Below are 24,779 nucleotides of genomic sequence, written 5' to 3' on the forward strand. Positions count from 1 at the left end.
CTCAGCAGGTGAAGTGTCTGCCTTTGGCTCAGGTCATGGTCTCAGGGTTCTGGGATGGAGCCCCAAGTTGGTCTCCCTGCTCAGTGGGGAATCTGCTTCTCCTTTTCCCTCTGCCCTTCCCTCACACTTGTGCATGCTCTCTCTCTCTCTCTCTCACTCTCACTCAGTCTCTCTCTCAAATAAATAAATGAAATCTTTAAAAAAAAAAAAGACCAAGTTTTATCTACATGCTGCCTACAAGAAACGCATTTCAGTCACATACAGACTGAAAGTGAAGGGATGGAAAAGCATTTATCATACAAATGGAAGTGAAAAAAAGGCTGATGTAGCCATACTTTTATCAGACAAAGTAGACTTTAAAATGAAAACTGTAACAAGAGACAAAGAAGGACACTACATAATCATAAAGGGAACAATCCAACAAAAAGATATAACAATTGTAAATATTTATGCACCCAACATGGGAGTACCCAAAGAAAGCAGCTAATAACTATCATAAAGGAAGTAATTGACAGCAATGCAATAACAGTAAGAGATTGTAACACTCCACTTACATCAATGGATAGATCATCCAAACAGAAAATCAACAGGGAAACAGTGGCTTTGAATGACACATTGGACCAGATGGATCTAAAACATATTTTCAGAATACTCTTTCCTAAAAAAGCAGAATACACATTCTTTTCAAGTGCACATAGAACATTCTCCAGAATAGATCACATATTAGGCCACAAAATAAGTCTCAACAAGAATCATACCAAGCATCTTTTCCAACCGCAATGTTATGAAACAAGTAATCAACCACAAGAAAAAATCTGGAAAGAACACAAATACATGGAGGTTAAATAACATGCTCCTAACTAATGGATGTGTCAACCAAGAAATGAGAGAGGAAATCCAAAAATACACAGAAACAAATGAATATAAAACACAATGGTCCAAAATCTCTGGGATGCAGCAAAAGCTGTTCCAAGAGGGAGGTTTATAGCAATACAGACCTACCTCAAGAAGCATGAAAAATCTCAAATAAACAAACTAACCTTGCACTTAAGGAAGCTAGAAAAAGAAGAACAAACAGGAAAGAAGGAAATAATAAGGTTTAGATCAGAAATAAATGACAGAAACTAAAAAGCTAAAAATTAACAAAGTTAAAAAAAAAATAGAAGAGATCAATGAAACAAAGAGCTGGTTCTTTGAAAAGATCAACAAATTGATAAATCTTTACATGGACTCATCAAAAGAGAGAGAGAGAGAGAGGCCTCAAGAAAATCAGAAGTGGAAGAGAAGACCTAAGAACTGACAGCACAGAAATACAGATTCTAAGAGAATATTATGAAAAATTATATGTCGACAAATTGGACAACCTAGATGAAATGGATAAATTCCTAGAGACAGATAACCTCCCAAACTGAATCAGGAACAGATAGAAAATTTGAACAGACTGATTACCAGCAATGCAATCAAACCAGTTTTCAAAAAACTCCCATCAAATTCCAGAGCTATATGACTTCACAAGTGAATTCTACTAAATGCTGCTTTCCATTACTCTGTCCTCCCAGTTGCTGATCTGTTCTTTGTCTTCCTCTAGTCTGCTATTTATTCCATCTAGTGTCTTTTTAATTTCAATTATTGTGTTCTTCATTTCTGATTGGTTCTTTTTCATATTTTCTGTCTGTTTGTTATGGGTCTCACTGAGGTCCTCCACACTTTTCTCAAGTCCATTGAGTGTCTTATGACCATTACCTTAAGTTCTTTATCAGGCATATTACTTATCTCCATTTCATTTAGGTATCTTGCTGTGATTTTGTCCTGTTCTTCATTTGGGACATATTCCTGTCTCCTTATTTTGTTTAACGCTCTGTGTCTATTTCTATGTGTTAAGAAAGTCAGCTACCTCTCCTGCTTTTGAAAGCAGTGGCTTTATGAAGATGAGCTCCTATGGTGCCCTGCAGTGTAATGTGCCCTGTTCATCAGAACCTGGCACTTTAGGGATGTCTCCTATGTGTGTTGCATGTGCCCTACTATCATGGCTATGCCATGTTTACCTTCAGTCCTGTCATCTGCAATGGCTCTCTTTGCCTGTTGTGGGCACGTTTTGGTCCCTGTGTTGTGAGCAGGACAGTCTGGGGCCACCTTGGGCTTGAGTTGAGTCAGACCAGACATTTGCCAGAGATGTGGTAGCACCAAACTGCTAAGCACTTTCCCTGTGTTGTCCCCTAAGAAACATTCACTGTGGGCAGGGCCTGCAGTCAACCAGATATCTGTCCCCACCCCATTGCTGGGGCTGCAGTCAGACTGGTGTGCGACTGGGGTAGGAGTCACTTTGGAGTGGTACTGGCCCCTGTCAGGGCTGCTTGTACCCTGCCAGGCCCGTGGCACCACTTTGGATTGGCTCCAAGGGTATTTTGGAGGGGGCAGGGTGTATAGTGTTAGCAAGGTTTGCACAAGTTTGCTGTGGGAGGGGTCCTGGAGCAGAGGCCTGGTTGGAGGGGGTGTGTCTGCAGGAGAACAAGGGGGTGCAGTGGGGTCTGTTAGCAAGTTAAGTAAGGAGTGCCCCGCTGCTTCCTGCAGGTGTCTGTATCTAGGTTAGGGGGAAGGGGAGGGAAATGGTGCCTACCAGCTCCTTTGTTCTTGGAGAATTCTCCCAAGGATCTCCGCCCCTGCAGCACACACTCTAAGATTAGGAAACAAATCTCCGTCCTGTATAGCCCAGGCATTTTTCAAACTGCTGCTTCTATGCTGTATTTCTGTGTGGCTGTTTGTTGTGCTGTCTCCCTAAGGGTGGAGAACTCAGTTTCCTCTTATCCTCCTGGCTCTCCCAGAGCCTACATTGCTCATTTTTAAAGTTCTAGGTGTTAAACCCTGCTTATAGTAAGAACTCATGAAATTATGTCCCTCTGGTTTTCATGTGGGTTCCCCATGCCTGGGGTGCCTGGTGTGGGGTCTGGTCCTCTCCTCTCTCCACACCTGCAGTGTCCCTCCCTCCCATGGACAGTACCAAGGGTCCGTTTGCCTCCTGACTGCATCTTCTCTCTTCCTACCCTCTTCAATCTGGCCTCTTCTCTACACTTAGCTGGAGAGTCTGTTCTGCTAGTCTTTGGGTCATTTTCTGGGTTATTTTCACTGATGCCAGTGTTTTCTAGGTGTATCTGTGGGATGACTGAGTTTAAGGTCCTCCTACTCTGCTATCTTCCCTGGAAGTCTTTATACTTTGTTGAACTGAAGAGAGAGAGAGAGAGAGAGAGAGGTTGGAAAGAACAGGCATAGCATATCCCAAGGAAAAATACTAAGGACTATTATTTGCTTCAAATTGTTACCAAAGAATTTCTACATATAAATGTAATGAATGTATTTCACTATATGCCAGGAGATGCTTGACAAAGAAATGAAAGAAACAAAATAGATTTAGAATGATTTAAACAACTTAAAGAACACCTATTTTCAAAGAATCTTAGAATTCAGAAAGTACATTAAATACCAAGTCTAAACTCATTTTATATGCCTTACGGCAATTGAAGTTGAGTGATTTGCTCTATGTCATTTATCTGGTTATGATAGATATAGAATTTGAGTTTCTCACACCATTCTATGGATTCCCACTATTTTCCTATCACTGTTAATATGACAAATGCAACCATTTTGAGGTTTTAGGAATGTGTAAAAATTAGTGCATCTTCAAAGCTTGAGCCTATTCACCTTTATGGAATATAAGTAGTATTTTAAAGCAGGAATTTTGGGAAAAAATTTATATTTGAATTTTTTTTGGTCCCTTTTTCAATTGGTGAATTTTAATCAGGGTTCTCCAGGGAAACAGACCATCAAGATATATCTATATTGATATCTGTATATATTAATATCTATATCAAGAGAGGGAAAGATTTGTTAGAAGAAGTTGGCTCACATGAATATGGAGGCTGAGAAGTCCCATAATCTGCCATCTGCAAGCTGGAAGCCCGAAAAAGCTGGTGGCATAGTTTCAGTCCAAGCTAAAAGGCCCGAGAATCTGGGAAAAATTGGTGTTAAGTTCAGACCAAGTCCAAAGACCCAAGAACCCGAGAGATGATGCCAAAAGCTCCCCAGTCTAAGTACAGGAAAAGACCAAAATCTCAGCTCCACCAATGAAGCAGAGGGGGATTTCTTTTTTCCTCAACCTTTTCATTCTAGTAAGGCTCTCCATGATTTGGATGGGGACCACCTAGATTGAGGAGGAAAATCTGCTTTACACAGTCTACAGATTCAAAAGCTAATCTCATCTGGAAACACTCTCATAAGCATGCCCAGAAATAATGTTTGGCCAAATATTTGGGTACCCCATAATCCAGTCAAGTTAACACATAAAATTAACCTTCACAGTGATGTTAAACAAATTGCTTAGTTTTTCTGAGCCTCAAGTAATTTGTCTGCAAAATGGGGGAATTACTATCCATTCCAAGGGTTATTTTAAGGCTTAAACAAGATGCACTGAAGAGATCAACCTTATTTTGCACATAATGACTATTCAATTAATGCCAGTTCCTTTTGCTTCCTTTCCCTGTATTGCTATTTAAAAAAATCCAGTTATGTCATACTGTAAGCCTGTTATGGGTTGAATTGTGTCTTCCCAGACAAAAAAATAAGTTCATGTGTTGAAGTCCTAACTCTCAGTACCTCATGATGTAACTGTATTTAGAGATAGGTTGTTAAGAGGTTTTCAAGTTAAAATGAGATCATTAGTGGGGGGCGGGCTAATCCATTATGAATGGTATGCTTATAAAAAGGGAATCATTTTGACATAGAGAGATACATACAGATACACACAGAGAGAACGCTGTGTGAAGATTAGAGCTGTGCTGTCATAGCCAAGCAAATACCAGAAGTTAGGAGAGGGGCCTAAATTGATCTTTTCCTGGTGTCTTCAGAACAAGCATGGGTTTGCACCTTGATCTTAGACTTCCAGCCTCCAGAACTGTGACACAATAAATTTTTGTTATTTAAGCCCCTCAGTTTGTGGTACTTTGTTACAGCAGTCCTAGGAAACTCATACACCCATATTTCTTAGATTGACCATTACTTGTAATAACATCTCATGGAAATAATTCTTCATTGGCCCTTATGAGGATATATAAGGTCTGTTTTTTCCAATTTCAAGGAAAGTAGGTCTAAAACCCCTTCTGGCCTAACTCTCAGTTAACATGCTTCTCAAGAATAGAGAAGGTAAGGCATCTCCCTATTATATGTGATTTTTTTAAAGATTTTGTTTATTTATTTGAGAGAGAGAGAGTGAGAGAGAGAGAGAGCATGAGCAGGGGAGAAGGGTAGAGGGAGAAGCAGACTCCCTACCGAGCAGGGAGCCTGATGTGGGACTCGATCCCAGGACCCTGGGATCATGACCTGAGCCAAAGGCAGTTGCTTAATCGACTGAGCCACCCAGGTGCCCTATAAGTGATTCTAATTCTAGTTTTTTAATATCTCACTAAGCCTAGGCTATTCATACAGGCCATGCGTTGATGGAATAGATAGGTGGATGGATGGATGGATGGATGGATGGAGAGAGAGATGATAGATAGATGATAGATGATAGATAGAAAGATAGATGATAGATAGGAGATAGAGAAAGGAAGAACAATCTCTATTTCTATCTCTGTATATATGTCTATACCTACATCTCTAATATCTATATCTATACTGCTTTTTAAGAAACAATAATAGCATAAACTTCTCCCCCCCATTTTATCAAAAACTTGCTACAAACATCATTTTAATAAAATTTTCAAGTCGTACTCTCTCATATGTTTGTATTTACTATGATTTGTCAACCATAATGTATTGTTAGGCAGTTGATGCCCCCTCCTCTTTTTGCCATATTTTCTCAAATAAAGCTTTGTTCACATTTCAGAATAATTTCTTAAAATAGTGTACCAGAAAGACAATTACTAGATCAAGGTTATAAACATTTTTAATATTCTTGATACTTATTGCCAAATTGCTTTGCAGAAAAGCTGGTGTTCTTTCCTTTGGAGTTTAATCCCAAGACGGTTCTTTGTAACAAGAGAAGGAAATAAGGTCATGAAGAGCAGTGGGAGTGCTAGCATTCAGTTGCCACAAACAATTAATGAATATTTCCTTACAAAAAAGCTCAAAGCCCTGCATAGTGTATCCATAACATGCAGGTAATTCAAGCAATCTCTGGCTCCATCTTTCTGGAACCCAACATAAAAATGCAATGTGGGATATTAAATTGTCAACTCATGTGCTGAGCAGAAGTCATCTCTATCCTCTCCATTCTCTGGGTTGTTTCTTCTTGAGTGTTTAGTTCAGAGATAATTTTCAGTAAACTGTTGTCACTTGAAAATAAACAGTCTGGACAATGTACGGTCCATTCAGAATACTGAGAAAATAAACAACCTAGGATATGCTCCCTGCTTGTCTTTGGAGCCCTTTTTGGAATGTGTCCTCCAGATACTTTACTTTCTTCCCTAAAGCAGAAGTTTTATTTAAAATAAAGCTACTTCTTTGGCACTTCTGGGCAATCCTTTTTTGAAGAACCACAGCAATGAGTGGCTTTGGAGCCCTACTTCGAAGAAAGCAGTCCATCCTTCTGGTGCTCTTTCTTTTGCAAATTCAAAGTCTGGGTTTGGACATGGATAGCCGTCCTACCACTGAAGTCTGTGCTACACACACAATTGCACCAGGACCCAAAGGTGAGGAAAGAAAAACAAAATGTTCATATATAGTAAGTGAACTCTCTTCCCTCCTCCCTCAACCCTACTGTAACTCTCAATGACTTTCTCTTCTCCTTAGTGTGTGCCTTCCTTCTTTTCCTTCTATTTTGGAAAACCAATGGCCTGTTATTTTTGTAAAAACCTTCCCTGATGTTAGGTAAGAGCATGTTGGGAGGGGGTGGACCTCACCCAGGGCACGGGAAAATTCCCTCCTCCATGCTGTTCCAGGGGGAAGGTACACAAGCCAAGACGTTAGTCTTTCAGGAATGCTTTCCTTAAGACCCTCTCTATTCTTTGGCTCTTTTTATTCCAACGCCTTTCTCAGCGCTGATTTTGGTAAAGTTACTGGGCAAAAGCTATGTAAGGAGAAAATTAAATCTTCTGAATATTTCATTCAATGAGTGGGCTTCCTATGAAGAAGAAAATTTTTGTCGAGGATGCAGGTAGTGTATAAATGAAATTTCTTTATTGAAAGTGGAGTCTTTGGGGCCAAGTGCCTTCAGCTGAAGGGTGATAGACTATTGCAGAATTTTTTCAAGTAGAGCCAAGGTCTAAATGTGCTTCAAGCAACTGGTTGATAAAAAATGCTGTGGTTTTCCTGGTTTTAGTTCTGACCCTTTTGTTCTGGAAGTGGTCACTGCAGTGCAAATTGGTGCTCCCTTATTAGTAATTCATGCTATGTTTCTCCAGGCTATAGGGTGGAAGAATTGCAGCTGCTTAAAATTTTAAATAGAAAAAAAGGGTCTTTCAGAAAAAGCAGAAATACATCGCCCTATGCTTGTCAGTTATTTAAATGTGTATTGCTTAAAGTGCATTTTTCTTAATCAGTGAATTAATTTCCTCCTAAGATTGCAATCCAAGCTTTAACCTTTGATACCATAAAATAAATGCAGGAAGGAACAATGAGACCTTGGGGCTTCCAAATAATTTCTTGGGTGAATAAATGAATAATATGAGGGCAAATGTTCAGAAAAGAAAGTTTTGATTAGAATTAAAAGTATTTACTTAGAACTAATACTGGACTTTCCAATATCGTACAAGGAACTTTGTGTTATTCCTGAGGTATCATGGAAAATGCTGAAAATTAAAGTTTTCCTTGTCCCTGCAAATGGGAGTGTCCATTTGAGAATAGGACCGTTAATTTTCCTTGCAGAGAAACTACAACTTTCAAGCTAGAAGAAGAATGGACAAAGTGTAGTCAAAATAACATCCCAAATATCATGCATTCCAGTACAACAATTCTATTTATTCCAATTCAGCCAACATATATCAAATACCTATTAAGTGCCAAGCATTATTTTAGGCATAAGAGATGCATTAAATAACATATATTAGTGTCATGAGCAGTAGAGAAAGAAAAAATTTAGGAGGGAGGAGTGGGCAATTAATTTTTATTGGATACCAACAGCCTGTTCATCATGGTCTTCCTACCCTCATTTCTTAATGCAAAACATCCCCCTTCCCACTAGAAACCTTGCTAAGATTTCAAACAATGTAAGTCTTTCATTCTTTTCCTGAGCTTGTGTCATCTAGAACCCCAGGGGTTCCAGAACAAAGTCTGCTAGGAACCTGGTATGATTTTTTCTTCCCCCAGAGTCTGAGGACTTTGCATCAAAATGAATTCTAAGTTCCTTTCTTATTAAAAATATTCCACAATTCTGGAACGGAATGTACTGAATACCTCCTACATCTCAGGCCTCATGTTCAGTGTTAAAGGTTTCAAATTAAAGCCCTTGTCCTAGGACATGTCTACATTTCAAGCTTTGTATGAGATTGTAAACTCTTGGACTCAGGGCTCAGTTAATTTGGTTTTTTCTTTGCAAATTGCCTGTATTCATGCATATGGAGCACCATGCATGTGCTCATCACCGACTCTCTGCCACCCTAGGCATTGGATGTTGTGCCTACAAATGAAAAACAAGACTTAGTCTTCGTCTTCTCTCAAGATATAAACTGCCATCTACCCTACCTCATTCCTTCATGAACGTGGTAATAGCACCTCCCTACCCTTGAACAAGGCAGATTTGCATATTTATTTCTAAAAAAATACTAATAATAAAGAAAAGGGAAAAAAAAAGCTTGATGGCTAAGGAAATATTTAAAGGATGGAATTATTGCTTCTGTTTAATATATTTTTCCCAAGAGCAGGCTGGTGTATATTTTTCTCCATGGCTAATCATGTCAATACCATAGTTACCAGCACTGTGCTCAGAAACTTCTAGGAGCTCTGAGAAACAATAAAAGGAGTTTTCCCTAAATTCATTTGGGAGACTGAGAACTAAATAAACTATTTAGAGTTGCAGGTGGAAAACAAGTAATGTTAACCAGTCATATAAGATGTTGTCCAATATAGACTCACCATTTTCTTACTGCATTATTTCCCAAGCATGACTTGGTGGTAAGAAGGATATGGAATTAAATCTGTTTTGATCTTCAGTATGCTATTACATCTATTTATGCTTTAGTTTCTTTATTTGCAAAGTGAGCTTCATTAGAGAACTGTTTTAAGAATAATATAAGCTAACAAATATAAACTTCAAGCCGTGTAGACAGTATAAATAGATAATTAAATTCTATTTGTCTTTCCTTCCTCTCCCTATTTATCTGTCTGCTGAGTAACAATTTTGGGAATAAGCAATGTTCCAATTATCAAAACTTCTTTGTTGAAAGCCATCTTTATTTTTCTCTCTATGCCTTAAATTTATTATTTTATGCTGTTCAGTAGAAAATGTTCCCTTTCCCACCTGTGTCGTTTCTTGAAACTATTCGTGTACAATTCTGACCTCTAGTGGTTTCCCTTGAGAACAGCAGTGGCAAGAAATTTTAACAAGAAATGTTAAAAAGAAATGTAAGAGCAATAAGAAATATTTGAGTGATGATTCACAATTTCCAAAGTATTTTCAAGTAGATTATCTTGTTTAATTTTCATAATTGCCTTATGTGGTAGCAATTACTTTAAACTTAAAAGATAAGGAAACAATGTCAACAAGGCCAAGTGGAACCCTCAAGGTCTCTCACATACTTACCGAACAGATAAGCCATTTGAACTTTAGCCCTGGCCTTCTGGCTCTGGGTCCAGTGCCATTCCATGACACCCACTGGCTTCAATTAGAATCAGGTTTGAGAATATAGTCCACTGACCCCTATGTGATAAGAAATGGATGTGACAATGCCTGAGAACATGGCATTCATGCCACCTCACAGCTCAACATTGTACCGGATACTGAAATATGCTGAAAGTAATGATATGCCTTCTTTTTGATAATCAACTCCATTACTTCATTAGTTTGCTTGGAAATTAAAGATATTTTGCCTTATTGCTTATGCTGGCTTCCGTTAACCTTTTTGTTTAGGAGCTTTTTTTCAATGACTTTTGTGTGTGTGGCCTAAAAGTTGCTTTGCATTCCATCTGGCTTCTCCCTACTTCTCCCACATCAAACTGCTTTTCCACTTGTAGTCTGATTCAGGCATCCCTGCTTTGTCTCTCATTCCTGGCCCAGGATCTTTGTATTTGATGCTCCTTCTGTCTGGCCTAAACTTAGCCCAGCCCAGATCTTCCTTCCCAAGGATTGTTCCTTCTCCTCATTTAGGTTTTAGCTCAAATGCCATTTGCACAGTAGGCCCTACCAGATACCCCCTCACTCTCTGGATCCTAGCTATATCGAGTTATTTCCAGGAATCTTTTCAACCTCCAGTGCAAACAAGCTTCTCATGACTTCCCCAAACAGATGGCCAGATATGCCCAGGAATGTCTGGATCACTTTCACAGCCAATTTGGAAGTCTCACTACCTGTAATGTAACTATCAGAGGTAACTTGGTTTAATTCCATTTATTTTTGCATTTGTTAAAGCTGAAGCCCAGAGAGTTAAGATTACTTGTTCTAAGTCATACAGTGATTAACTGGCAGCAGGACTAGAATTGGAGCTCCTGTTCCAATCACCAGGCCAGTCATTGTTCCATTCTGCCAGGTTGTATCATCACCCTCATGTTTCATCAGTCTCATTAAGCATGAAATGATCCTTCCTTTAGCTTTCTAAATTAACATTAGAAAAGGAGTTCTGTGAGGTCAATGCATAAACATCATACGGAATTGTTTTAGCTCGGTCACCTTGATATAAATTAAGTTGCTAATTTCTTTCTGGTGGCTTTATCAGAGAGGTTAAGCAAGTAGGTATTTTCCCAAGACCTTTATATTAACTATATTAATTCACTATATTCTTTCATTGAGAGTTTTAATATGTATTTTATGCATAAAGACAGACCGAAATTTTAAGTGGCTCAGCCAGGGTGTTCCAAACCATTTTTTCCTCTCCTTTTCCCTTTGGGTAGATGCCAAGAAAGCATCTCAAGGTTAGACCAGAAAGGGAAGAGTAAAACTCCAGGCAATCAAGGTGTGAGCAAAGATGATTCAGGAGATATGATGATAATGTTAAAAAACATTTAGCTTGTTTCATTTTAATAAGCATGTATCCTTTCCCCAGGCTTCCCCTTTCCTCAACTCCCTTGCACAATAACTTGGCTATCCATCTATCACCTCTAGGGCCATGGTAGTAGTAGGTACTTGCATGTTGGCAAAGATCATGGACTTTGAATTTGAGCTCTGCCACTTATTGTCTTTGAGACCTTAAGCCTCAGTGTTTTCATTCTTTAAATAGAGATAATGTTATTGTTCATCTCAAATGCTTAATTTGAAAATTAAAACATGTGTAGCATATAGCTTAGCTATCCTCATTTTTCCCATTAGCTTCCATTTTCCATTACCATAAGCTTCCTCTCTCCCCACATCCCTAATGAAAGGCTCACAGATTGTAAAGTTGGCTCCTTAAATAGAAATCCATCAGGGAAATGCCACCACCTTCTGCTCCTTGCTGCAATTTCCTTTCTATTGCAGTACCCCTGCAAAGTCAACTCTTGTCAGTAGTTCACTTGAGATCACCCTTTCTCTTCACTCATGTTGCCTTCTTTCCCTTGTTCTCCAACTGAGTCTGGTGTTCTTGATCAATTAAGTAGGAATAACAATAGTGTAAATACCCCTAGGGATGTAATGGGATTAAATGAGCTAAAACCCACAAAACCAAACCTCAGTTTTCTTTTCAGTAATAAAAGATTGGATGATAAGTGTGACTACCTTAAGGGGTCTTGGTGAGGAGAAATGAGTTAAGCCACACAAAGCACTTAGTACTGTCCCTGACATATTGCCAAGGACCCTTTAAATATTCGAAAACCATGGATTAGCAAAACTCAAGAGAAAATGAGAATGTTTTTCCTGCTTTCTGGTCTTTTTTCGTCCTTTAGGGAATATTTTCCTGTGCCCCAGGCAGGCAGTTTTGTTGGCCTTGGGTCACCGACCATACGTGTAGGCCAGATACAACTTAAGTCTCTCACTCTTTATTTGTGTTTATGAAATTCTACGTCTGTTAGAAATGGTGTTGTTTGGCCTTTTCACATATTTTCTGGATATTCTGATCCATAAGCAGTCTTGTCTGGTTTTTGCACCACATATTTGATCTGTAATATTCTATAATTTTACAAAACTCTTTAAATTATATTCTAGAACATTCTCTGCTCTTTTATAAATTATAAGTATGTGCAGTAAAAATCTGACACTCAGAGACTCAACTGAAGTCGCGTCTAAAGAATTTAATTGTTTTCAAATTATTTACTGTGATTGGTCTTGACTTGAAAACTCTAGAACCATTATTTCAGGTCTCTTGTGGCCACTTGAGAATACTTATATCTGTTAAACAAATTATATGAGTATGAGTCTTTAGAATTTACCAAGGATTTATCAATTATTTTTCTTTAGTTCCACTGACATACTATAGGAATCATTATCCCTATTTAAAGAGAGGGATAAATAAATAAAGGAAGGAAGCAAGGAAAGAAGGAAGGAACGAATGAACGAACGAACGAACTAAAGCCTGTGCCTGTGACTCTTCTGAGCGTCATTTATTTGACATCAGCCAGGGATGAGTGTATGTGCAAGACATTACAGTATGGAGTGCAGTCAAAAATAGTTTAAATGATGTTGTTCTGCCTTGCTTGAGATGAACAAAAATCTAGAAAAGGATTTTGACATTCAGAGCCAAAGTACCCTCCCCTTAGACCACATGCTGAGTGTCCAAAGAGGCCCTTATGTCCAAAGGGAGCTTGGGAGATGGAGAAATGTCACAAGTGTAACAATATGCTGCAGACCAAAGTGAAAGTCTCCAAAGAGAAGGAGGGACTTGGATATATTACAAAGGAAGGTCTCTAGAATGGATTTATCCTAGCAATTGAAGAGCAAGGCTAGACCATGCCACCAGTGATCTTGGGGCAAACTACTAGCCCATAGACACAAACCAAATACACTGAAATAATGCTCACATGGAGTGTACAAAGGCAAGGGATATGACCTTTTTTCTTAGCTTAGAGGACCCTGAAGGGAGGCAATATCATGTTGGTATTATTCTAAGGTGACCCAACCATGCTAACGTGGAACTTTCTCCTGATCCCTCATCCTGTTTCTCTAACATTGTAGCTCTGCACAGGTGAGGGTATGCAAAATTAAAATGCTCAGCATTCATTGATGCCAGGGTATTCCTGCACCTGCCTACAAGGCTTTACCATTGAGAACCAAATCGCCCAAAATGCATCATTTTACTGCCTGTTTTCCTGTATTTCTTCCTATCTTACTCTTTGGAATTAGAAATATGGGTGGATGTGGGAGGTTAGGGCACAGTACTCTGCTGTGTTGAAATGCATCACTAATGCAACAAATTTATCGACTTAATTTGCAGGTCAATGGAGACCTACTCTTAGAACAGGGGTGTCCAAAGGAGGAGAAACTAAGTGTTATTCTACCTCAATCTTTTAATAAGGTGGAGCACAAAATGTTTTCCCTATTCTAGCTCCAATAGCTTCATTGTAAATGGAAACTTACTGCACTTTGTTACCCTAATTTTCATTATACCTTGGGTTTTCTTTCTTCTTCTTTTTTTCTGGTTTTGGTTTTCACAGCTACTCTGTAGAAGTTTTAAGATTGTATCAGGTCTGACTAGCCAAATGATAGTTTAAAGCAGAAGAGTCAATGGAAATCTGAGTAGGAGAATGAAGCAACTTAGATATTTTTTTAGGTAGACAAATCTCTTGGCAGGGCTGAAGATAGGCTGAAGGACTGAAAGGATGTGAGAAGATCCTGGTGGGACATGAACTAAAAATGAGAGATGAATTAGGGCTGTTGGAATAGGGAGAAAGAGGGGAGATTAGAGAGAGATTTCAGAAGCAAAACTGGCAGATGATAATGAGTTCTAAACAGTTTGAGCTGCCTCTGGACATCCATATGGAAAAGTCCAGTAAGCAGTTGAAAATAGAGATCATAAATATTTTTTAGGCATTTCTTCTCTACAAAAACAAATCACACTATTTGTCTTGACTCATGGTTTTTGTAACTTGTTTCATTTAGTGGAATCATCAGGGAGGACACTGTCATTCTCACAGATGGGTGGGATGTCCATGGGTTGGGATGTTGGGATATAATCGCATAGCTATTACTTATAATGCTATTCTTTTTCTTTACATTAGCTTCTGCCCCACTTTGTACTGAAAGGAATTTTAGACAGAATATTGTGTGTTACATCTACAGAGTGCTGTAAATGTTTCAATGCCAGACGCACAAATCTCTGGAAGCAAAAATACACATCAGCCAGGGAGTTGCAAATCTGCACAGCCAAGGTATGGACTAAAGAGGCATTCCCTGCCCTTGGCCTCTTCTTTGTATCCCTCTAATTTCTAGTGGCTGGAAATTCTGGGTGACCTAGTGGATGATACTATCATATCATAAATTTCTCGAGCGCTCACTGCATTCCAGACACCGTTTGACCCTTCATATGCATTAGCACATTTACTCCTCTCAAAAACACTGTGAGGGAGATATTTCAATATTCTGGTTTACTAGTGAGGAAACTTCGACTTATAGAACTTAAGTGGGTTGCCAGTGAGCCAGTGATGGAACCAGGACTTGAACTAAGCCCTCAGATCCCAGATCTTCCGCTCTTAACTACTGCCAAATAAAAATGTATTGCAGAAGCATGCCACTTTGTCCTGGATGGATGGGATTCCTCCTTGCATTTGTTTCTACTGACTTGGCTGTGAATGCATTTTAATAATGAATGATATGTGCAGGAGGAAAAAAACCTGCCCAACAAAACTTAATATTGTATTTTTCATTAAGTACAATGTTAGTTGTTTTCTTTTTTTCTCCCTGTTACTCGGACATGCAATGACTACAAAAAACTTGCAGGTTCCAGGTAGTAATTCTTCTTAAACCAAATAAACCTGAAAACAAAGAAGAGGTGCTTTATAATTCAAGTAGGAAACATTGCAGGATCCTTGAAATCCTCATTTTTTTTGCTAGGTTATACAGGAACTAGTTGAAGGGGGAATAAAGTTTATGGGTCTCTGAGATTGATGGGGCACAATAAAGGGATCGGTTGACATCATGGTCACGCACATCAACAACCTGGGTTGGATCATAGGAAGCACCCAGTAAACATAGTTGTTATCAATATTGTCATTGATATTGTTATTAGATAAATTAATCACAATATATGTCCTTACATATTATATTTCCTTACATTGTTTAGAATATTAATATAGAAAAAGCATTTCTATTCTATTTCCTTATTTGATACATTATCTTATCATCTGAGGAGAGAGCCTGTAGATGAATAAAAGCCAAATCTCCTTACCAGGGAGAAGAAAAAAGATCATCGATCTTTTCAAAATCTCACCTTGTTAGATGCCAACAACACACATGGTAATTTCCCATTCATAGTACTCATAACATTTATAAGACCTTGTCTGGTGTCTCCTTCCCACCAAACTTTTAGGCTTAGATCATGTCTAGTCTGAGACAGTGTTGTATGCCTAGGACTCAACACAGGACTTAGTAGCTGGTAGAAACTCAATAAATATTTGTTCAAGGAATGAATGAGTGAGTGAGCAAATTGTGAAGTTTTGAGCAGCTCTCGAGAACAGAGTATAAAATACCTGCCCTCAAAACAAGGAACTTGCACTCTAATTGAGTAGTTGACATTAATACAAAAAGTTAAATAACAGTGTGCTTTAAAATAATACTCTAAGGCAGCAATTAGAGAGTAGTAACAAGGAACCAGATGGTGAATTACCAAGGAAATAATTCTATCAATAAATTCAGAGAATTTAGAATTTGAGACAAGACTAATAGGTAAAATTTACAAAAGAAGAGAAGATCCACAGTTTCTTTACATTATTTATGATTTATTTTTCAAATTGCAAGAGTATTTCATGCTTGTTGAAACACATAGCCTGTGTATTACGCTAAGCGAAATAAGTCATTCAGAGAAAGACAAATGCCATATGATTTTACTCATATGTGGAATTTAAGAAACAAAACAGATGAACATGGGGAAGGGAAAGAAAAATAAAATAAAATGAAAATAGAGAGGGAGGCAAACCATAAGAGACACTGAACTCCAGGAAACAAACTGAAGGTTCCAGGAGGGGAGGTGGGTAGGGGAATGGGGTAACTGGGTGATGGGCATTAAGGAGGGCACTTGACGTAATGAGCACTGGGTGTTATATGCAACTGACAAATCACTAAATTCTACCGCCAAAACTAATAATACAGTATATGCTAACTAAATTGAATTTAAATAAACAATTTAATTAAAAAATACCATATAAAGTGTGTAAATATGTGCAGAATAAAAATGTGTAAAGAAAAAGCTAATGATCTCACTTTTCACTGTGACTCTTCCATTTTCCGAACCATTTCACCTATGTAACCATCATTAATAGCTTGGTATTAACATGTTTCTCTATATTTTTTCTGTTTATTTATTTTTTCTTTTAAATGGGCTCATATGCAAATGACTCTCCAAGAGACATTCTTTATATAATATAACATGGAGATCACACTTTCTTCAGAGGTCTTTCTCGCACTCATTATTTTTGGCAACTGCACAATATTTCTGTTTCACGATGATGATACACTTTCAGATTGTTTATGGTTTTTGTTTTTGCCACTATAAACATTCTCATATACATAAATACACACACATGTATATACATGTATATACATTAGTTCTTACAGTTATTCTCATAAAATAGGTTCCCTAAGGTACAATGGAAGGTGTGGATTCTTTATTTTAATCCTTATTGACAGACTAGCTTCCAGAAATGCTGTAGCAATTCATGTTACCAGAAGCAATGACTGAGTGCTCTCTGCATCTATGGCATCTTTGAATGCTATTAGTTTTTTAGATTATTACTAAATCTGATGGCAACATATGATAATAGACATTTCCATATTACTTTTCTGACTAATAGTGAGTATGGACATTGTTCATCTATCATTTATTGTTTATATTTTTAGATCATCTTTTTATTTCACTTATTGTCTTTTTGCAAAAGCTGTTCACACGTTAAGAATATTAATCACCTTATATATGTCTTAGTGCTTGATTTTTTTCCTTGTTTGTCATATATTTGTTTATAAACTCTATATAGTTATGTGACTTCTTTTACCATATAAAAACTTTTAATTTCTCATATGGTCATATATGTCTTTCTTCTCTTTTATGACTTCTGCTTTTTTCCTCTGGAGAGATGAACTTCAAACAGAGAGAAAAGTCTTTCAATGGTGGCATGAATTGAAAGACCTTTTAATGAAAAATGAATAAACAAGTTGAACAGGCATAGAAGGTTATGCAAGTCAATGTCAGAAAATAACACCAGAAAGTTCCATTGATGCCAGTCTGTGAAAATCCAAACTCTAGACTAACTAGTTTGGACTTGGCCTATAAACAGAGAGGAACTGCTGAAATGTTTTGAATGGGACAGTTTTGTAATGAAAATGTGATTTTTATAAAGATTCGTCTGCAAGATGGCTTGAAAAAGTGAAGCTCAGATCTAAGGAAACTAATATTTCAACAATTATTCATTGAACAGACACTATTCTAGGCACTTGGAGTCACCAGCGAATAAAACACCATGAAGACCATTTAGGGACCGCCTGCAAGGAATGGGGGTTAGAGTATTAGCACAGGGAAAGGTAGAATAATGGCAGCAGGGTGGGAGGAAAAAGAAAGAACGCATGTGAGAAAAAGTAAGAATCAAGGTGGGAATTCAGAAGGAGGAAGTGCCAAAACCCATTTGGGGACTGAGCCTGGCAGCTGAGAGCATGGCGGTGACATTGGGAGAGATGGACAAATAAGAGGAGGAAACAAAAGCATGGGGTGGAGGGAACAGTAGAGCCAGGCTGGCTGCCCTCCTAGGTTACAAGCCATCACACAGACGTCTCGGCTGCCTCAAGTCCATTCATTAATCAGCCATTTGTGAGAATAACATTTTAATCAATGACTAATTTATTTGACTGTATTGTCATTAAGCTCACATTTATCGATCTTCACTTTAAGGGTATTATTCCTTTCCTTTTGAAAACCTTCATCGAGGGGCGCCTGGGTGGCTCAGTCGTTAAGCGTCTGCCTTCGGCTCAGGTCATGATCCCAGGGTCCTGGGATCGAGCCCCATATCGGGCTCCCTGCTCAGCGGGAAGCCTGCTTCTCCCTCTCCCACTCCCCCTGCTTGTGTTCCTGCTCTCGCTATCTCTCTCTCTGTCAAATAAATAAATAAAATCTTTAAAAAAAAAAAAAGAAAACCTTCATCGAGAAAGCACCTGTTGCATCTGAGTGGCTGTGCCAAGTGCTAAGGATATAAAGGAAATAGTGTATCCTCCCTGACTTTTCCCAGAATCTGACAGGGTGTGGTGGATGCTACGAAGTACAAGGGCTGTTCCCTTCAGGGAATGAGACTCTCCTGATGCTTAGGGAGATGGCAGCAGCAGCAGAAAGCCTGCACTGAGCAGCCTCCTGGGGAGAGGAGGTGACATGTGAGCCAAACCCATGCATAGGATGCTTGGTTTGGATGGAAGATAAAAATCCACACGAACTTTTTTTGATGAGAACGTTTTAGTACCAGCCTGCCCTCATCTAATGACAAATTTGTATTTTAGCTTATTTTCTTTTTCACTTACCTGAAGATATAAATTTATTCTGGTGGAGCCCAATGCAAGGGATCCCATTTACTTCTTCCTGAGAAAGACCAGGGAAGAGTTTCAGGTGTGAGCAGGTAGAGGCAGGTATTTTGTCCTTCACGCTTCCATAACAGCTGCTCTCCCAGCATTTATCCCAGTAATTATAGGCTTACGTGCACATCCTCTCCTGAGGTTTCCATCTCCTCAGAGGAAGGCCCTTATTTTCCTGATCTGTGTCTAGTAGTTATATTAGTAAGGAAACGTGTTTGCAGGTGAGAGAAACCAAATACCAACCAAGCTTACACTGGTTAATCAAACAAGTAAAGAAAGGAGAGAAGAGTCCTGTTTAGTCTCATGTGACAGGGAGGGACTCAAGCTGTGCTACATCCCGTCTGGAGTCAGGTGCTCAGGACTCAGCCTCCGTACCTGGGTTCCGCTTTCCTCGATAATGACTTCATTTTAAAGAAGGTTCTCCCTACATGGTGGTAAAACAGATTCTGACACTTCAATAATAGTCTGTCTTCTCTGCAACCCTTGCAGAAAGAGCAAGTCTCCATTTTTGAAAGTTGTAACTGCTTGAGTTGTTGAGGAGGCTTATCTACAAATCGAGACTCACTGGCTCTTGTTGGGTCCCATGCCCACTGCTGAGCCAATCACTGTGGGTTGGGTTCAAACCACATGGACTAAGAATAAGCAAGTGTGGTTTCCTATGGAAATTTGTGGAGCTGTTACCAGAAGCACAGATCGAGGATATCAGGAAGGTGAAACCTGTAGGTTCCCACTATACACTTAATATTTAGTGGATCGATAAGGGCACACTCAGTGCACAGGGATCCTCTGTGAGCTCTTCCATCCATAATACCATCTAATCTTCAAGCAATCCCATAAGAAAAGTGTTAACTACCTCAATTTTCTAGTTTAGGAAACAGAAGCAGAGAGAGAACATATTTAGTATAATATTAAAGAGCTGTTAAGTGGCGATGTAGGATTTGAGCCCAGGTCTCTGGGACTACGAATTAGTTTGCTAGGGCTGCCATAACAAAATACCACAAACTGGGTGGCTTAAACAACAGGAACTCATTGTCTTGCAGTTCTGGAGGCTGGAAGTCCAAGGTCAAGGAGTCAACAGATTTGGTCTCTTTTTGCTAAGACCTCTCTCCTTGGCTTGCACATGGCTGCCTTCTCACTGCGTCCTTACATGGCCTTTTCAGGGATTAGTGCATTCATCCCTGGCATCCTTTTGTGTGTCCAAATTTCCTCTTCTCATAAGGACACCAGACAGATTGGATCAGGATTGTCCGAACAGCCAGAATTTAACTTAATCACCTCTTTAAAGGCCTTCTGTCTAAATACAGTTACATTCTGAAGTACTGGGAGTAGGGCTTCAACATATGAATTTTGGGGGTAAAGAAACAATCCAGCCCATGACAGACTATAAAGCTCCTGTTCTGCCCATAGCACCAACTTTCCAAAGACCTGTGTTTCCAAAGGCTGAAACCCTTGGCAAACTAAACTGCATCTTGGTTAAGAGCTGCTTTCTTCCACATAAGATTCTCCCTTGGACAGCTTTTCTCCTTGGAGGCAGGCAGTTTCCTACTGACTAAAATGAACTTGGTTCTTTTGTAACCATATCCCTGCTCTAGGACCAAAATAAACATTTTGCAAATGCTTTAAATGTATTAGGAAAGGTGTTGTTTTATAAGGATGGTCTTATTTCATATACACTCCTCATAACTGGGTGAGGTAGTGTTAGGGAAGAGCCTCAGAAAATCTCTTAGAGGACCCCTGCCCCACTGTCATAGAAAGATTTTTTTTCTATTCATAGAACATAGTGTTTATTATTATGTTGTTGTTGTAGTTAAGCCAGGTTAGCCAAGGTCTTGTCTCCCTTGACCACAGATCAGTTGCCTCATGGCAATGAAGATGCAAAGTAATGTCTACAAATCATTCTTCTTTTGGAAACCATGCCTGCTCATTTTTTATGCTTTCATTAAAATAAATATGAAGAAAAACCCCTCAGTGTCTCAAATGAGGAAAGAGAGCCATGATGAAATCTCACCACGGGCCTATCATCTCTCCACAGTTTATGACCACTGCTATCTTTAGGGTCAGTGAGCCATGCTTGCAGAGGCCTGGTTTTAAATTACAGATCACCTTCTCCTGCTGGCTCCTGTCAACCAAGTGCTTGGCACCAGTTCTAGGGTATAAGACCCTTGGAGAGCTGAAAAATCCCACCTTTGGGGAATGGGCAGGAGCAATCCAGGTAAGACTACACATTACCTGGCAGTACATTTGACAGGGAAAAAAGGAAATAAGCAAACTTTTTATTGATTTCTTCCTCTACCAGCAATTTCCACCACAAAACTATCAAAATGAATCAAAGTACCATGTGTCTCAGAGTAAGCAAGCAGCCCTCAATTTGGGAGACTAAACAGGTAGGTCCTCTTTTATTTCCATTTACAGATAAAACAGGAACTTTGAAAGGTTAAATACCACACCTAAGTTCACAGAGCTGGAAAGGGATATAATGAAGAATTGAATTCAGGACCTGTAAGAGTGAAGCCCATGGATTTCACCAATATATCACCCCAGCTTCACAGAAACTGCAGTTTTCTATGACTGACCAATGGACATGTGTCTTCTTCCAGCCACTCTGGTCATGACAGCTTCTTGATTTATTAGTAGTCCTTCCAGAAGAAAGAATGGAATTTTTGTCATAATTTGTATTCACTGAACCCAGGTTTACTCCTCTGAATGTCTGCTCCTTTTTCTAAGGGCTCACTCCTTTTTTATGAGTTTATATACAGCAAAGTAGTATGGGCTCAAGATGAACAAGGTCACAGAGCTCTATAAAGGTGACTTTAGCAAATCCCCATAGCCAAGTCGAACTTAAGATTGGCATAACGATATTATGTGTACATAGGAGAATGTTCTTACCTTTTAGAGATTTGCTGAAGTATTTAAGGAAGATATGTCATCGTGTCTGTAATTTACTTTTTTAAAAAGTCAGTAAAAATACATGGATGAAGCAATGGCAACATGTTAATTGTTATGTCTCAGTAATGGGTATACATTTATTTCTATTTATCTTTAATTGTGTGAAAATTTACTTAGTATACATAGTCAAGTACAAAAGTAAGTGATGATTATAGGATAAGGATTGAGGTAGTGAATACAAAGGAAGGTTAAAAAGAGACGTCTTTTCTGGTGATGATGATGATCATCATCATCATCATTCTTATACCTCCTTTCTGTTCTGATTAAAAGAAGAACAGATAACCTTACCAAGCACCAGGCACTGTGCGGAACACTTTTCATGCATTGTCCCCATTAGGCCACAACAATCCTATGAAGTGATGATTATTTTTTCTCCATTTAATGGATGAAACGGAGACTCAGAAAAATGATATAATTTGCTCCAGAGCCCTCTTCACCAAAGGAGGGCACTCCTTTTGCCTTAGGGAGAGCTGTGTGGGAATGACTGAGTTGAAAGAATTCAGGACACGTAGGGAGGTAGGTAAAGGCACAGAGGGACTGATAAAGTAAGTGATGGATAGAAAGCAAACATAGTAGTTCCTAAGGATGGCTTAAGTTTTCAGTGAAAGAATGATGTTGTGATCAAGGAAGTCAAAGCACTGAGAGATAGTCCATTTTATGACCATACTGATATACATGGTATGTATGAGCGGTCCAGGGAATAATCGATTTGACTACAGAGCTTTCCAAGAGTGAGAATGCAATAGGCAAGAAGGGGTAGCTAAAGATGGGAAGGATATATTTTAGGGAAGAGTCCTGGCCCCATTAAAAAGCACACCATACCACCCACTCCACTCAGTTCTAAGGCTGATCAGGAAAAGGATCACTAACAACTTTTCCCTAGTCCGTAAGATTATTTTGGCAGTGAGAAAAATACAGCTCCTGGTGAATTTTCTTTAACATTTCCAAAATCAATTCACTAATTTTTAATAATTGTTTCCTTTGAGCAGGGGGTACTGACCTGGGTTCAGCTATTTCATTTCAAACTAGAATTTAATTTTAAAAGACTTTTTGCTTGTTGGGAAAAAAAAAAAACTTTACCTAAGAAAAATTGGTCAACTGTGTGCTCTGCTGGAATTCTGCTGGAAAGATTATCACAGCAAGCTGGTGGCCTAGGGGGGCCTAAACAAATCATTTTTGTAAAATTGAAATGAGTTCATTTCAACTGATAGCTTTTCATTTAATTTTAAAATGTAAGTAGCTATTTTTAAAAGAAAAAAAGAAAGTCTAAATTGCACTACTAACCCAATGAAATATTGCCAAGAGGATGAAAGCAGACAACTGTGAACCATGTGGGGGATCCTTTCCAAAGCTTGCTTTTATACCTCTCTTCTGTTCTCATTAAAGCAAGTCCCAAAGATCAAATGATCCCGGGATACAAGCTGAAGGCAAGGGCACAAGTTGTTTACTTCATCTCTACCAGAAGCCTGCTCACCACCAGGCTAGGAGGCAGGCACACAAATCAGAAGAATAATCCTATTTTCACCCTCCCAGGTCTCCATCAGGAGCCACCAGGGAGCAGTAGATGACTAACTCACTCATCTGGCTGCTTTCAGTTAGATACTTTCTTGAAAATGAATGAGAAAACTCATAGGGGGGAGGGGGGGGCAGAAGGAGGAGAAATAATGGCACCAGTAGTTCACATTCATGTGGTTTCATGATTCACAAAGTGCTTCACATATATGCCTGTGTTTGATCTTGCCCTTTAGTGAGCAGGACATGCATCTTTGGTCCCATCATACAGAAGAGCAATCCCAGACCCAGAAATGAATTTATTCCCAATCATCTAGTTTGTTTAGAGGAAGGGCTTTGAAGGCAAATGCCCTGGTTTGAATCCTGGCTTTATTACTTGCAAGCTATGCGACGCTGGGAAATTACTTAACCCTTCTTTGACCCATTTCCTCGTCTGTAAAGTGGAGCTAAGAATAGTATTCTTCTCAAAGGTTGTTGAAGAGACCAAGTGACAGAATGCTTTTCAAGGACTAGGAACCCCTTTGGCACATAGTATTCAATAAACACTACCATTACATTTGTAAAATGTTTTATGGCTCACAAGATATATCCAGTTCAACTATATTTATTAAACATCAGAGCCAAACACTGTGTCAAATGATGGGGATGCTAGAATAAATCACCCATGACCGCAGCCATTCCACAGGTGACAGATGAGTATAAGGAACAGAACCGAAAAATGGGCTCATTCGGTATAAAGTTCATTATTTTCAACAATCAACGTAATTAAAGGGAGAATTTAGCCTAGCCTGAAAATGTTAGAGAGGGCTTCTTAAAAGAAAACACTTTTCTAATTTTACCTTTGCTAAAACCCTCTGAAGAAGATAGTATTTTGTTCATTCTACAAATGAGTGAATCAAGACTTAGAAAAGGTCAAGGACTTCCCAAGTTCCCTCAGCTAGTGAATGGCAAAGCCAACTCTCAGTGATACTGAACTACTCTAAGGATACATTCCCTGTGAATTAAGTCATTGAGATACTAGGCTATTTTTTTTTTCTTCCCCATTGTTTTTCTTCTTTAAAAAGGAACAAAAGCAGTCATTGTTTCTGGATCTCCTCTTTTCCCCCCTGAAAAATTTGGCACAATGTCAAATTACCTAAACTCCAGAATCTGCGAAGGGTCACAAAAATCCTAGATTGGAAGGGACCATTGTTTATTGGTAGGGATCTGGAGGCACAGAGATACACCTGTTGAATCCCAGTTCTACCACCCACAAGCTCAATGACAATAGGCAAGCAATTAATCTTGTGGAGTCTGTTTTCCCATTCATAAAATGGCACAATAATAGTTTCCACCTCCTAGAATTGGTATGATGATTAACAGTGTTGGCACACATTACAATTACTCAATAAACATTTGCTACTAACTTTATTTAAAGAAATGCCACTTAACCCATCCACTTCACCCCTCCGGTCTGATCACACAAATCTTCTGTGTGTTCTTTTTTGAAAGCCTTCCCTAGAAGAAGATTTTA

At 38.8% G+C, this 24,779-nt stretch overlaps 1 protein-coding gene across 1 annotated transcript in view; it reads left to right on the forward strand.

Annotated features, from left to right (window-relative positions):
* Positions 1 to 6,457: 6,457 nt before the first annotated feature.
* COLEC10 (collectin subfamily member 10) overlaps positions 6,458 to 24,779 on the forward strand; it is a 35,859-nt gene continuing 17,537 nt past the window's right edge. Inside the window, exon 1 of the mRNA XM_032415532.1 lies at positions 6,458 to 6,680. Coding sequence (XP_032271423.1) covers positions 6,533 to 6,680 — 148 coding nt within the window. The 5' untranslated portion in view covers positions 6,458 to 6,532. The remainder of the gene's footprint in view (positions 6,681 to 24,779) is intronic.

This window comes from Phoca vitulina, unplaced genomic scaffold (genome assembly GCF_004348235.1).
Source record: "Phoca vitulina isolate PV1807 unplaced genomic scaffold, GSC_HSeal_1.0 scaffold18, whole genome shotgun sequence".
Classification (NCBI taxonomy): Eukaryota; Metazoa; Chordata; class Mammalia; order Carnivora; family Phocidae; genus Phoca; species Phoca vitulina.